At 46.1% G+C, this 16,280-nt stretch overlaps 1 protein-coding gene across 1 annotated transcript in view; it reads right to left on the bottom strand.

The window, feature by feature from the left end:
- PPP1R14C (protein phosphatase 1 regulatory inhibitor subunit 14C) overlaps window positions 1-10,611 on the bottom strand; it is a 261,496-nt gene extending 250,885 nt beyond the window's left edge. Inside the window, exon 1 of the mRNA XM_085612482.1 lies at window positions 10,113-10,611. Coding sequence (XP_085468608.1) covers window positions 10,113-10,412 — 300 coding nt within the window. The 5' untranslated portion in view covers window positions 10,413-10,611. The remainder of the gene's footprint in view (window positions 1-10,112) is intronic.
- Between the last annotated feature and the right edge of the window lie 5,669 nt (window positions 10,612-16,280).

The following is a 16,280-nucleotide window of genomic DNA, read 5'->3' as shown; positions in this document are numbered from 1 at the left end:
TTAAATTTAACAGATTACCTATCACAAGGAAGCGCATATGTCCTCCATGTGCGCACGGTGCGTAACGTGGGCACGCGGTGTGCGTAGCGCACTGCGTGCCCACCTTGCGTGTACGGCACTAACTGCGTAAAGTGGGCGCGCGGTGCACGAAGCGCACCGCGTGCTCACCGTGCGCGCACGGAACGAACTGCGTTAAGTGGGCGTGCACGCCACGAATGGCGTAAAGTAACTTAGCATTTAAAAAACCGTACAAATTCACTGAAAAAACCATAGGTTTCACACACGTTATAGTTCGGAATTAGCATTTAAAAAACCTTGCAAATTCACTGAAAAAACCATAGGTTTCAGACATGTTATAGTTAGCGGAAATTTTACTGATAAAAAAACCAATGAAATTCCCCCGTTATAGTTAGTGCAGGCAACTATAACTCACGCGACCGCAATCTACTGCTGATGACATATGTGTCTTTATGAAAAAAAAATATTTCTAATATATGTATAGCTAAAAATTTATGGAAGAAGACATGGGCAAATAAGTGTCTAAATACAGTATTAGCATCAGCAGAGGATTGCGGTCGCGTGAGTTATAGTTGCCTGCACTAACTATAACGGGGGAATTTCATTGGTTTTTTATCAGTAAAATTTCCGCTAACTATAACATGTCTGAAACCTATGGTTTTTTCAGTGAATATATATATATTCAATACTCAGTTTGGTTGTGTGACTTATTTTTCACTCCTAGGACAATGGTGTCCAATCAGTGCCCCCTGCTCTCTCCTGCTACATTCATAATCTCGTAGTGAACAATTGTCAGTGATTTTGTTTTTCACTCTAAACTTTTATTGTATGGGACCATGTGTTCAATGGTCGAATGACCAGTGTTTACTGGAGTGTTCATATGGAAATAATTGTTTGTGAAAAGTATATTTGTTGTCTTTTTCAGTAGAATAGCCACTTGGCTTTTCTGATGTTATTTACACTCTTTTGTTTACGCACTTGCGTTTGTAAACTTCAAGGATTTCTTCTTTTCTCACTTTGAGTGTTTTGAAGTCTTTTGTTTATTACATTGCTCGGATAGCGAGCAACGCTTGGTCCACTTTCTATGTTTATTCATTTTAAATGGAGGACGAGTGTTATACTTTCTGTGGCCAGTGAAGAAGAGCGTCTGCTCGAAACGCGTAGCCAATAAAACTTTCTTGAAATAACGGACCTTGGAGTGCGAGTGTTCCTTTGGATTAATTGCGGTGGAATCTTCATCAATATATATATATATATATATATATATATATATATATATATATATATATACACACACACACATATACACATACATACATACACACATTTAAGTAAAATGTAATAATCACTTAGGATTATAAATCAATGGGTATACATTTGTCTCAAACCACTGCATCACGTGGCACAGGAATAACTCAACACGGGGTCTCTCAAATCTAGTAGTCCACTCTACAGCCTATGATTGGTCAGATTACACCTACTAAAGCAGCTAGTATAGTAAAAATTCGAGTGAACCTTCTTGGGCACTCAGGCCATCATACCAACATATGATCCCCAAACGCAAGTACCTGAACATTTAGACATATTCCCACCTTGTTCAACATTACACAAATGTCTATATTACAGACACACAATCTAGAACAGAGTTGCTGCAAACAAGAACAATGACTTTGGTGCAACCAAGTACATATGCACAACCGCTATGCCTCATTTTGTGGTTCTTTTGCATTGGAGTGGCATACTTGTAATGCGGCCTTCGGAGGCATCCCAATTCAAGGAGATATTTTTAAGGTAAGCATGCAACCTAGGCTGGACTGCCCGTACATGATAATGGGTGTTTCCTAGGGAGGCTAAACGGGTGGATGGACAGTGTTGTTACTGGGGGTCAGTTTTACAGGAGTGATGCAATATCGGCCCCCAGTAACAAAATCAGCAGGTCAGCATCATCACCCACTTCCTTCTCTCTCTGCAGAGTTTCTTGTATATCCGGCAGTTTTCAGGCAAAAATAAAAGTGTCTGGATTGATATCGCTGGTGTTTAATGTTCCCACTGGAGAGAGATCGGAGTTGTGTCTACTGGCAGCTTTGAATTCATTAAAATAGTGGAGGGCTAACATGTCTGATGCAAAGAATGTGTACCATACAGATCACGGAACTGTTTTTAATGTGCATAGCTAACTGAGTTACTGCTTTGGTCTCAGTGATCCTTGTATTACTTACAGTTCATAACTTACAATTCTAATGTAGCACAGTGAGCTATGAAATGCCAAAGAACTGCATGCAAACTGCATGGTATAGGTTCGTTGTGTACCCCAGTCCATCATTCTAATGTTGATAAAATGGGTTTGTTTGGGTAGAAATACATTCTTATTAGTAAATCCAACCACTGTGTTACGCTTTGAATCTCTGCTTCACCAGAACAAGAATGCTTAAAAAAATGTCTACCAGTATGGGTGACATACGAATCCTACACCTTGTATTCCTTTGCCATATGTAACATTTTCAATACACTGATTTACACATGCCTTAAGGGTCTTTGTCTCGGTCTGCGTGTGATGTAAAGTGCTGCAACACCCTACACTGGTGTGAGAGGCGCTATAAAACAAATGAAATGCATGTGAGAGAGAGACTATGGAGAGATGAGGGGCATTGTTAAAAGGTGGTAGCGAGGGAAATCATTCAAGGGCCAAAACAAATATTGTTGTAGCCTGGTGCACTGTAAGATCATAGTGAACTATGCTTTAAAAGCTAATAAAATTATATATGTAATAAAAAACGAGTTGTAGAATGCACCATTTTTGCGATTTTCCCCCCTCAAAATTTTCTTGGGGGGGGGGGGGGGGGGAGAGCCATCCCTCCCTCCCACAAGAACTTTGTAGTGGTCAGGCTTGCTGCATTTGCTACACACTGTACAGGGCTAGTCTGCCTAAATTTGCCAGGGCTGCTTTGGGTTCCCAGTCCAGTCCTGCATGCAATAAGGAGCAAAGCACTAGTTCTGCATTACCAATTAGGCAAAGTAGCCACCAGCCTAAGGGCCCCACTCCTTTTACTGGCCCCGCGGCAAAGGATCAAAATACAAACCTTTTCAAAGTTAAAACTACTGAAAAATTGTCATCAATCTTCAATGACACAAGAACGACTGGACTCACTTACCATTATGGCCACTGAATATGATGTCTTGCAAAAGGTAGACTTCCAAGATATCACCAAAAACAAATTGAGGATAGTGAATATATAAAGATTTGTTGGTTTATTAAATTAATTTTTTGTTTAGTAACATTAATAATTGTTAATGTTTCGTTTTGTGTAATAAAATTGGTTTATTAAAATTGTTGGTTGGTAAAATTAAAAAAAGTATTAGGAGATAATTTGAGGGGGGCGAAATTTCGACTGCCTAGGGGCCTCCATCAGGTTTAATCCAGCACCACTGAACGTCAAAGCTCTGACAGAGATAAAGATATGCTTTAAGCCCAAAACAGGATAATCAATGTGTGTCTTGAGCCATCCAATACAACTAGACCACAAACCAAATGACAATGTCCAAAAAGACCATGACCTTAAAGATATATGTCACTATAGCGCTGTCGGCCTCAAGGTTTCACCAAACATGAGAACAGGGGTCGCCCTCCCCTGCAGCAATTGGCAAGGTAAAAGAAACAGAAGCAAGGACTTTGAGAGGCTTACTTTCCTCCAATTCACGTGAGGGCTTTTTCATTCATTGGAATAAACTACGTCATGCTGCAATTAGCATTCCAAGTTAATTTGTTTCCAACCCTAGCACATTTTCTGAGTAACCCACAGGGCTGAGGATTCTAAAAGTAAAGAAGGTATTTGGCCACGTGCAGCTCTATTAGAAGGTTCGTTTGACGTCCATGCTTTTAGGTGCCTGCCTTCGAAGACTGGTTACAGGGTAGCGGTAGAAAGATCAAACAATGCACAGAACTCAAAACAAAAGCCATGAATCTTCTACATCTCAACACTTTGACCGTCCAAGAGGTATCACTGTTAACATTTTAAGGACTCCTGAAAGCCCCCCAGGGAGATGTGCAACAAATGTCCATGCAAATATGCTTCCAATGGGACGGAATAAAAAGTCAATATGCAGATAAGAAAGTGTTCTAAGACATGAGTACATATAAAGCAGGCATGGGGAACTTTGCATCCAACCTAATCTAAAAATGGCTGCAAGGTAGGGAGGTCCAGGAAAATGGTGCTCTTGAAGTCAGAGGTGCCAAACTCAGGCCAACTCTAAAAACGCCAGAGTCCAAAGTCAGCACTAGTGCTGACGGTGAGACCATCAGACATGGCTTCAAACGACCATTAAAGTGGGTGTTGCAACATATCTGAAGATGTAGTTCAACAAGTGGATGGGTGTTTTATCCAAAAGACCCTCAAGAAATGTATAGATGTGCCAAGGAGCCGACGTGCAAGGCGTTACTACAAGTGGTGTGCCGCTGATGAACCTGAAGGCACAACATTTGCCTGCTGTAAATCAGGAACAACAGATGCAATTAAAAGACGAGTATAGACATGCTTCTAGGTGTATTCAAAGCTTTAAAGGAAGCCAGCGGCGCATGTACCTGTTTTGTAGACCTATTACTGAAGGCGTGCCTAGTTTGCATCGTGCCAGGTGCTGATGCTTTATATGCTTTTTAATAAATGCATTAAGTGTGAATCAAAGAGAAGGAAGAAGCAGGAGGCGTGCAAGGGGTGTTGAACCAGTCAAAAAGGTTTTAGTGCATCCAAATTTGGGGGGGAACACACGAAATCTTGGGTATTAGACACAGTATTCATATGTGTACTGGCTGTGTATGGGCACCGACCTCTGTTGATTTGCTCAGATGCTTCAAATTTAGTCCAACCATTTAGAGACTAAAGTGTAAAGAACAAAGGCAATGCTTTTCAACACAAGAAAGCCTGACCAATTAATCATTGCAAACCACTGACATACAAACTACAAAAAGCTCTTGCAGCCCATAGGTGTTGTGGATCTCAATCCCTGCACTGGAAGTACCCGATGGGGGTGGGGGGGGGGGTATTATTTCACAGCTCGACAGTCCTGCTCAGGTCCATCAATCTTCCAATAAAGGCAACAGATCAGCCTGCTTTGAGCCTGCTGGTCTGCAGTTGTCTTTTTGTTGTCCCTCACCTCATAGAAGTCAATAGAAATGTGTAAAATCAAACACTGTAGTAAACAAAGCAACGATTTACGCAGTATTATAAAACAATAAGATCCTGACAGCATATGAGGAATCGCTAGAAAAGAAACAAGCATTGGCATAGCCAATAGGTGTCACTTTTGGGACCTTCTATGTATTTAGTTATGCAGCACAATATCCTTGGTGCAACAACATCAACTGTTGCATGGCTAAACACTTAGGTGCCAAAGGTGAGACCTACTGGCTATGCCAATGCTTGTTGAACCTTGGGGCAAATAGGATTTCACGAGCTCTCAACTATTAAGCAGCAGATGCAGTAGCTTTGATACAGGATAAGGTTTAGTGGACTAAATCCTTTCTGGACGTTTATCGTAATAGACATTTTGAAACTGCTCTTCTTGGTCAGACGTCCCTCTGAGTATTTATGTCTGAGAATATCCAAAAGTTCAGACAAATCCCACCTACTGACTCAATGTAGCTAGTATTGGTCTGAAAGTGAGGCACAGGTGGAAAGCCAGAACCATTCAACACCATTTGTTTGCTTCAAAACCCTAAACCCAGCCTACTAAAATAGCGTTTTGGCAGTATTTTTCCAGGACTTCGCAAAAGAGAGTGCGAGAATGGGCCAACTGGTCAAAGGAATGGTACACCCAGGAAGACATAGTATACTCTCTGAATAGGTAGCTCAGATATTCAGACATTCTTAAATTGCCAACAAATGGAAAGTCTGCCAATAGCAGGAATAAATGGATTGGGCATCACGCAAGCCAGACAACCCTGAATGTGACTACGTTATTTCAAGGTAAATCTGGTACAAATGTGCCTCCGCAGTCTCATCAGTTCAGGTCAGGCTTTTTTGTCAGACTACTCCGTGGACTAACTTATACTGCATCTCAAAAGCAGACGGGCAACTGCTGTGGGGTCACTGAGACAGACTTAGGGGTTGCTTCAAGGACCAGTGTTGCTGAATGACCCTCCTCTACACATCGGTTTACAAGTATGTCTGTATACCACATAACCTTGTAAAGAACAGCATTGATTAAGTACACTGGCTTAACGCCCAGCACATATTAACCCAACCCCCATCACATACGTGTGCCGAAGATGACCCCTGTTCAGAGACTGAATGGGATTTCCATGGAATGAATTGGTCGATTCTCTTCCCAAGTAAAGGGCACTAACACCTGCATCCCTCACTAAAATCTCACATACATCAGTGTCCTATAGTCTGACTAGGGTGCATTAAACACACTCTACTGTGTGCAGGGGTACATTTGTGGTTCGTGCTATGGTGTGTATTATCAAAACAATTTGAGCACCGTCCGTCAGTTGTCTTGCTTACTATTGAGCAATCCGAGGACAAAACCGAGGAAGGGAGGAAGGGGAAATGGAAGGAAGAAGGGGTGCAGAGATAAAGCATGAAGTGGCGAATGGCTGGAGAAGAGGAGGAAAATGCAGAAGGCGAGATCGTGGAGTGAGAAGACTGGTTGACGAAGGACAAAATAAGAGGGAGGGTAGGAGTGGGTGGAGAATCGAGGACAAGGAGTGACGAGGCGTCCCGGATTTGCCAGGACGGTCCCCGTTTTTCACCAGCTGTCCGGGCAGATTTCAAGAAATTAAGCTCATGTCCCGGTTTTTGGAAAGGGTCGCCTAAAATAGGGGGAGGTGTTTTTTATGTTTTACAAAGCAGGGGTAGTTAGCAGTTGTTCCAAGAAAGCAACTTAATTCACAGGCAAGCTACTGGGTTTAAAAATTGCATCTTATGTATGTTCTTACTGCCTGTTTTGTAATTCTCTGCTGAGGAGCGCTGTCATTCTGTGCGCTCGCCTGACGTAAAATTATAGTCCTTCTCCTATTTTTGTGAAATGTCTCGGCTTTTTGCTTTAAAATTCTGGTCACCCTAGTGATGGAGAGAGTGGGTAAATGGAAAGGACGGGTGAAGAGGAGGGAAAGCACGAGGGAAGGAAAGCGTGAGGGGAGCAAAGGAGTGCAAGCGAGAAAGATGACGAAAGAGGAAGAGTAGGGGAGGGGCAGGGCAGTATAAAGGGTGATTGTGTGAAGAAACGGGGTGACCAAATAAAGATGGGAAGAGAGACATGGCTGTAGAAAGCAAAACATGTTATGACACTTGAAAGTGTAACCAGTGATCTAAGCGCATTCAACAAGAACAAGCGAGGCAGGCTGCCGGCAGCAGGGGGAGGAGCGTGTCCGCGGCAGCAGGGTGGAGTAAGGGGGCTGCGCGATTCCCTTGCGAGACCGATAATTACTACCATATTGCGGCGCTCGCTCCCGCAAGGGAATCGCCACACGTGCATGCATTGCCATTGAAGGCAATGGAACGCGTGCACGTTTTAGCCTGAAAAAAGGCACTCGATGGCTACAGGTCTCTTTCCTAAGCAGCGCATGCGCGCTGCGTAGGCAAGACCTAAAAATGTGTGTATTGTCATTGAGGAAAACGATGCACCGACCTTTCACCTGCATTATAAAGAAAAATACACAGTTGAAAAATCCTAGACTAGATATTTAAGGCAAACACCTAAACCCTTAGCCCATCTGGTCATTCGCTTGTGATGGGCGGGCCTTGGGACAGTAAAATCAGAAGCAGCAACAAGTTTCACTTTGGAATGGATGGCCCTCACATCAACTCACTTCTAACACATACTGGGGTCCTGTGAGTGCCTGTATTTCAGCTCTGTAGCACCAGATGGTGTCAAGGGACACTCATAGTTGTCAAATGGGCCATAGCATGAAAGTAACTTAAGTGAGTGCTGGTTTGTCAGCCACAAATACGAAGCATGATAGAACTTAAAATGTCACTTTTAGCATCATCATCATGGTCCTACACATGCCAGCATCCCTACTGCTATCCGCTGGAGGGGGGGGGGGGGGGGGGGTGAGGTCACAGAGCTGGCTGAATAACATGACTGGGAGGGCCAGTTGACCAATGAACACGCATTGGCGAACAGGCCGCCTTTAATTTGGAAATCACTTAGTTCAATGTGAAACAAATCCAGACCCCACCTGAAGGTTCAGCCTCCCATCAAGCACTGGAGAGTGAAAGGAGGCTGCGGTACCCTGCCCTTGAACCATGAACTGACCAACTGCGCTGTCACCGCTACCATTTCCCCCGCCAGCATGATGCCTCATTTTAGATGAAATAGTGCCAATGCTTGGCCTGTCTGCCAACATCAACACTCAAAATATCATTAACTATGCACAGCCTAAAGGACACATCTTGAAACAGTTAATCAGGTGCAGTGGCACCCTGGGTCATGGGATGTGGGGCCCACTGCACCCCAATTATATGTTGTTTTTTGTTACTATTTAAACCAGGTGATGAGGACCATTTTCTCTGATTGCAGTAGGAACCAGGTCACCATAGCTACACCTCAGGGACATTAGTTATTAAAAGGCAATAAACAATTGTGAATAAAAATGTCTATGAACAGAAAGCTTAACGTGACTCTACTTACACCTCCAAAACATGCGCAGCCGGCCTTCGCTTATAAACACCAGGGCAGTGCGTGTGCTGTTGTGACGTACCGAGCTGTTCCTGCAAGCGTGGTTCTGGGAAGTGTTGCACGCTCCCTGGAGCAGCGCTGGCGGTCTCATTAGACACAATTATACCAGCCAGGGCCGGGCTCTGATTGCTGCCGACAGGGCATTAGCCCTAATCCCCGCCGTACAGTCGGTAAAGGGCCGCTGATCCCCGGCTCAGATCAGGGTGTAATGGCTCATTATGGAGAGAGCAGCCACAAGAAAAGCAACATAAACAGAACACGTTTGGGTGGGGGGACGAGTCGGGTGGTGACGTGGTACCCCGCCAAGGGAGAGTCTGGCTAAATCTAAGGAGCCAGGCAGAGCTTTGCTGAAACTCCACCTTCCACACAGCTTTTGACACCAACCTCCAATTTGCCCCCAATCCATATCTTGAGAAGGGCGCCACCCTCCGACATATGCCAGGGAAACTGAGCCACGTTCACCGGCTCGCTTTCAGCGGTGGAGCCGGAAGCATGCAGAGCTCTGCGAACGATCCTGCAGAAAGAGGGGCTTGAAGGGAATAGGGGTGATGGGGCGGTCTACGGTTCGAGATCGCCCCTGATGGCAGTACATTCTATAGCAGCCTGTATTAACTAATTGATGTGTCCCTTTTAGAGGGCAATTCCTCAGCTAAGCCTTAAAAAATTGGCCTGTGATTTTTTTTTTTTGGGGGGGGGGGGGGGGGGGCAGCCCAGAGGGCAATTTAAGAACCTTTATTGATGTTTTTTAACTGGGGCGGTTGGTTAAGAGATTCTGCACTGAAAACGGGCTTCCATGCACTAAAGGCATGCCGGCGAAGTAAAAGGTCAGGTCATCGAAGGTCGCCATAAATGTCGGACTTCCACAATTTGTGTGTGTTGGGGGGGGGGGGGGTCACTAAGACCTGCAGAGGTACCTCAGTGAAAAGTAAAGATCTCTGTTGGAACCACGGCTGATCAAAGAAGCCGGTTTCTTTACTGTAAAGATGCAGGAGGTAAAAACGGGCATCCTTGCGGGGGTGGTATAGCCAGGCTAGGGAAGCAAAACGTCATGCCACCGAGTGCTGCCCTCCGTGCCAGCTAGTGGACGGAGGAAGCTTACGCTAACACCTGCTGAGCGACCCTTTTTGTAAGGATGCAAGAACTATATCAAAACCAGAGGGGTGGTAAACCAACTGGCGCCTTTACGGCCAGGAGGCAGGTGAAAAGGGGCATGCTTGCGCGTTTAGGATGGACGCGACGGAGGCGGCTTGCCCTATAGGTCAGGCTTCCTAGTGGAGGGAGAAGGGAATGCATTAGAGCATCAATGAAATGAAATCCATCTCTGGTGTCAAGGCGCCGGTAGAAGGACGCGGCTGCTGTACTGTAGGAAACAGAGCGAGTGACGGGAGCCGGTACCCGTGGGTGCCGGCACGTACCTCACAGCCGTACAGCGCGCTGAGCTGCTCCACGATCCACTCCTCCAGCACCAGCCGCTTCCGCAGCTCCTTGCGGTCGTACTTGACGGTCACTTTGCCCTGCTGCTGCCGGCGCTGCTGCTGCTGCCGGTGAGCCGCGGCGGCGGCAGCGAGCGAGGGGTCTTCTTCTTCCTCCTCTTCCAGGGGCCCCGGCGGGGGCGTGCTGCTCAGCGGCGGGCTCTGGAAGAAGACCCGGGGCTGGACGGCGGCGGGGGCCACTGCGGGGCCGGCTTCGGCGGCGCCGCTCACTGCCGAGGACATGGTGCAGCCTCCGCCGCTGCTTGTCTGCTGCACTGGTCTGGAGAGCCTCGACCAGGAGCTGCTGCGGACACCGGCTCCCTGTGCGGCCTCTCCGCCCCCTCGGTGCGCGCACCTGCCGCCTCGCCCGGCTCTGCGCCCTTCGCCGGCTCCAGCCACCGAAGGGAGGTGCCTCAGTCACAGACTGTCCGCCCCCAAACACGGCGCCGGGGAGGGAGGGGCAGCCTTAAAGACACAACGAGCCCACCTGTCACCGCTCCGGAGAACCTGTCCCCGTCTGAAAGCTTTTCACCACCCACTCCGCTGCCTTCCCTTCTGTTATGAAAGACCCCCTTCCGACCGTTCATAAAAATAATGGTTCTTGTCCTAATATGGCCACAGGAACCCCCTGGCATCTTTCTACCTGAAGACAGTTTATTATCGCTGACATATGTCAGACTTTTTCCCCCTCAAGGTGTTTGCAGAATTCCCCAAAATGACGTAGATAATCTAATGCTGTTCCTTTTAGCAAGGTGCTGAATGGGCTGTTGTTTCGACGTTAATCCTTTTGTAGAGTACCCCTCCACACCTCCGCACCCTCACCGACCTCTCGGTTCACAGGGCACCTACCAGCCTGTACCAATTTGGTTATTACAATAGTAGCCCATCCCCGCTTGGCACCAATATACCAAGAGTTGTGAGTACAGCAATAACTATCCAACTATCTTGAGCTTGATTTTATATGAGACGTATCATTGACTTTACACAGATGTTGTTATAGGGCAAACTTCATCTTGGCATGTTTAAAGATATAACATTTAACTGAGTGGGGCCGTGCAACAAGGAGCAGACAAACCTGAAAGCACTTAAGAAAGATGACATCAAAATACATTTAGACACCAAGAGGCAAGATGCTCCTGGGAAATGTAGGCGTTCCGGAGAGTTATGGCAGGTGTTTAAAAAGGAACACTAAGCACGCTTTCACCCTCAGTTCATTTATTTCAGCTGGAAGAATTAATAGATGGGTGACTTCAGCAGCACGCCTGCTTCAAGGATGGAATAAGAATGGACTAAATGATGGCAGACAGCCTCTAGAACCTGCAGAAATGCGGTAATGAAATGTCGAGGAAAGAATGTAAAGAGAGCTGCAGGTTCTACACTGGCTACCACAGTGTACACATTCATAAAGTTGCCCTGGGCTAGAGTCAGATGGCTTCATCCACGCTCATGATCTCACTGGCAGATGTCACCTTTTTCAGTCCAAGCTTCATCTGTCGGATGTTCTGTTACTCGCTGTCCACCCCTTTTCAGGCGTTGTCAATACGAGATGTTGTAATTATGGGCATCCACTGTTGAGTATCAATAACGCTACAAAGTACCATTGTAAAATTAATTGCTTTATTCCAAGACTAAACCCGGGCTCCACCACAAGTGCGAAATACTGACCCTTGCCTAACGTTTTTCAAACTGCCTAACATAGATACCAAGGCAAACACAAGGAGATGATGGACGGAGCGCTCACAGATCTGGGTTGCATCCATCATTGGTCTTTAGCTCACTTCGCCACCCCATTTGAGACCCAGCAATATGCAAATCAGTCTTGACCCTGTTCCTCATGGGACCCTGATATCAGTCCCAGGAAGCTGGTTTCTGTTCTAGGGAAGACCTGACTTGGCAGTTTGGGTTGGACTATTCCCATGAGGAACATCGTCAATACTGATTTGCATATGGCTGGGTCTGAACTGGGGTGGAGAAGTGAGTTAAAGAACAATGATGGATTCAACCCAGATCTGTGACTGGGGGTGAGTGTCTGCAAAGTTTCAGTGCTCTTTCCAACAACTCTTTGTGTTAGCTATGTTCGCCCTAAGTTGGCAGGGTATGCCCAGACGTGGGTCCCTTGCTAACTTTAACACTGGATTCAAGCTAGCCTGGCTGATGAGGGGTGTTACCTGGAAACCGGCCCCAGGATGCTTGTTTCCTGACCAGGGAAGACCTGGCTTGGCAGTTTAGGCTGGACTGTTCCCATGTGGAACATGGTCAAGACTGATTTGCATATGGCTGGGTCTGAAGTACTGGGGTGGTGAAGTGAGTTAAAGAACAGTTATGGATTCAACCCAGTCTGTGACTGAGGGTGAGTGTCTGAAAACATTCAATGCTCCATCCATCATCTCCTTATGTTTGCTTTGTTTGCCCTAAGTTGGCAGGGTATGCCCCAGACGTGGGTCCCTTCCTCACTTTGCCTCTGGATTCAAGCTAGCCTGGATGATGAGGAGTGTTACCCTGAATCCAGTCCCAAAATGCTTGTTTCTGGTCCAGGGAAGACTTGGCTTGGCAGTTCATGCTGGACTGTTCCCATAAGGAACAGGGTCAAGACTGATTTGCATATGACTGTGGTGGCGAAGTGAGCTAAAGAACAATGATGGATTTAACCCAGCTCTGTGACTGGGTGTGAGTGTCTGAAATGTTTCAGCGCTCCATCCATCATCTCCTTGTGTTTGCTTTCTTTGCCCTAAGTTGGCAGGGTAAGCCCAGACGTTTGTCCCTTGCTCACTTTGCCGCTGGAGTCAAGCTAGCTTGGCTGAAGAGGGGGGTTACCCCAAAACCGGTCCCAGGATGCTTGTTTCCAGTCCAGGGATGACCTGGATTGGCAGTTCGGGCTGGACTGTTTCCATGAGGAACAGGGTTAAGACTGATATGCATATGGCTGGGTCTAAACTGGGGTGGCATGGTGAGCAATAGAAGAATGAATTTAACCCAGATCAATTGACTAAGGGTGAAAATTGGATTTGCTCTTCATTGTGTCCATCATCTGTGTGTCTTTTGCTTTCTCACCCTAAGTGCACCGGGAATGCCCAGACGTGGATCCCGGGCTCACTGTGTCACTGGATTCAAGCTAGCCTGGCTGATGAGGGGTGATGCCCCAAAACCGGTCCCATGATGCTTGTTTCCTGTCCAAGGAGGATCTGGCTTGGCAGTTTGGGCTGGACTGTTCCCATGAAGCACAGGGTTAAGACTGATTTGCAAAGGGCTAGGTCTAACTGGGGTGGCATGGCAAGAAACAGAACAATGGATTGAACCCAGATTTATTGACTAGGGGTGAATGTTTGATTTGTTCTCCTTGCCATCACATCTGTGTGTCTTTTGCATATAATAAGTCAGCCTCCTGCAGACACCATATAATCTAACATTTGTGCATTATGTGGACAACAATGTGGATAAATATTGCATTGAGTTTTAAGGGACATTCTTTATTATTATGATAGTTAGGACATGCCCATATCAATAAAAACAAAATATTTCAATGGTCGCTGTTTTCAGTTTTGAGTCAGATGTTTAAGTTTTTATGGTCTGGCCCTTTAGTCCACATAGGTGGTATTTGCGATAATTTTATATAAATAAGTATGGTTTGTAAATATTCACATAATTTTTTCTTTGCCAAAATTTGTAACCATATTTTGAATGGCCACCTTATAATAATATGAGAAAATATGATATATCTATTCTATTCTATTCGGCACTTGTAGAGCACATAGCTACCCATAGGCATCCCAGAGCTAAGTAGTGCGAATCAAGCTGCCCGGAGAACATTAAAAGAGGTGACTGTCGAGCAGCCAGGTTTTCAAAAGTTTACAGAAGGGAAGTTCCTGGTTAGCTGTCACTAGAGTGAAGGGTAGAGAATTGCAGAGATTAGCAACATTATATCTAAAAGATCAGCCTCCACTACTGACTTTTTTGATCGGGGGAACCACAGCCTGATGGGAGTTGGTGGATTACAAATTTCTACTTGGGGTGTAAGGGGAGATCGGGAGTCGGGTGATCAAAGGACCTTTATCAAGAAATGACCCATGGGCTATACAGAGGGCTTTACATTTAATCTTCTGGACTACCAGGGCATCAGAGCTTGCCGGACTGCGTCATGCCTAGGAATGTTGTAAAGAATCCGAGCAGCAGAATTCTGTACAATCTGCAGTTTTCTTACTACGGATTTTGATTTTGTGGCTCCTAGGTACAGTGAGTTTCTGTTATCCAGGCGCGAAAGAATGAACTAGCATGTTTCTGACTCCAGTTGATTTCTAATGTGGACATGAATAAGGATACATAACTTGATGGGTTAAAGGTGTCATTATATAATGAATTGTTAGATTACTATGGAAGCTGAGTTATGCTTGTATTAATCATTCCAAGACATTCCAAGAAGGAAGCTGCATTTGCTAGTAAATCATTGTACTAGCTCCTTATGTCCTTTGTTTGACCAAGGCTCTTGCCGAAATGCATTGGATGGTTTAGCCATTACTTTACATTAAAACCTCAGGTTTCAGGGACGTTATAGTTAGGCTGACATTTCACTCGTACAAAACCAGAGAAATTTGTCTGTTTTAGTTAGTTGATTTTGGAAAACGAGGCAGTATCTGTGAGGCCTGCACAAATAACATGACTACATTTGTCCTTCACTGGGAACCAAACACCCAATTGTAGTGCGTGACTCTCAGAGGGTAGCGTTGCAGAGCAGTCTGAGGCTTACTCAAGGGAGGTGGTGTGGGCTAGTAATCGCTATTTGCAGGTGCGCATAAATAACACTTAATAATTGATTGTCTAGTCTGTACTTTGTATTAGAAAAGTAAGAGTACATTTATTAAACACACACACTACTCAATACAATGCACCAATTTACAAATATACATAAACTGTTAGAATTACTTTGTGACATTGCATAACATCTCCACCCCTCCCGCAGGGGAGTGGGGTCTAGTACCACCACTCCCATGTATGCACATCATATTGCTCCCAAAGCAGTTAGTTGAACCTATCCCGGTGCGAGGGCCCTGCGCACTGGTATCATCCCAGCGGCGACCCACCCCGTTACCTCAACAAACACCTGCTCTGGTGACACGCAACCATGACGGAGCATTTTCTACTGACCATGAAGTATACACCTCTACATCTTAAGGGCTACCAGTCTGGGTTCTTCACCTAAGTGCAGCAGCAAGAACACACATTTAAGCATCACCGTAGAATGACAGTACTCATCACATTTATTGGACATTAGAATGCATTGCAATTACACCCCCTAAAGGCATCACAGATGAAATCACAGGATTAGGCATATGCAGCCAGACACCCTAGCAGGAATGCCTGGCAACATAACCCCACTTTGCTTATGACATCACCTTACACAGGTACTTCACATTACACATGTGATTTTCAGCCCCTCTAAAAGAAATGACCTTAGTAAATGCAGTTCTGGTGCCATTACACCTCTTCACCTCCAGGAGATGCCCTTCTCCAGACATCCCCAACTCAACCCTTCATCACTTGGCGCACTTCTCAAAACACCTCCAGCTGTAGAACCCAAAGTTCCAGCCCAAGTGATGTTAATATGCTGGCTGAGCCCTTGAGGGATTATTCTTTTTTTTGCAGGTCCCCATGAGACTTAGGGGGGACATCCATTTTCATGCTGGGGGAGACTGGGTTGCTCCTGCAGCTCCCCCTGCACCTTTGCACACGTGGGGTGGTGACCCTGTTCTCCTGGGGCCAAAACACCCAGAGGAAACGCTATTTTTCCCTTGCAGGCCGGTCCAGGCCTGCAAGGCATTATGAGCACTTTTGCATATTAGAGCAGCGTCTCTCCTGCTGCTCTGGGGAGAGCTGCGATGTGGGCCTCAGACCGCGTCTGCCTGCCGTTGGAGAGTCCAGTCCCACCGGGACCCCGAGGTGAGTGAAACGGCTCGGGGAGCCCACCCCCGGCCACCTATGCCAATTTTTGGGGGCCCGGTCCCAACCGGGCCCCTTCCACCACACTCTTTGTTCTTTCGGGGTCACTGGGCCTCGGGGGTGTGTGACGGCACTCCCCCCTCCGCCTTCCTGCACTCAGGGCCCGGAGATGGGGTCTCG

This window comes from Triturus cristatus, chromosome 6, assembly GCF_964204655.1.
Source record: "Triturus cristatus chromosome 6, aTriCri1.1, whole genome shotgun sequence".
Taxonomy (NCBI): Eukaryota; Metazoa; Chordata; class Amphibia; order Caudata; family Salamandridae; genus Triturus; species Triturus cristatus.
This window is presented reverse-complemented; position numbering and strand designations above follow the sequence as displayed.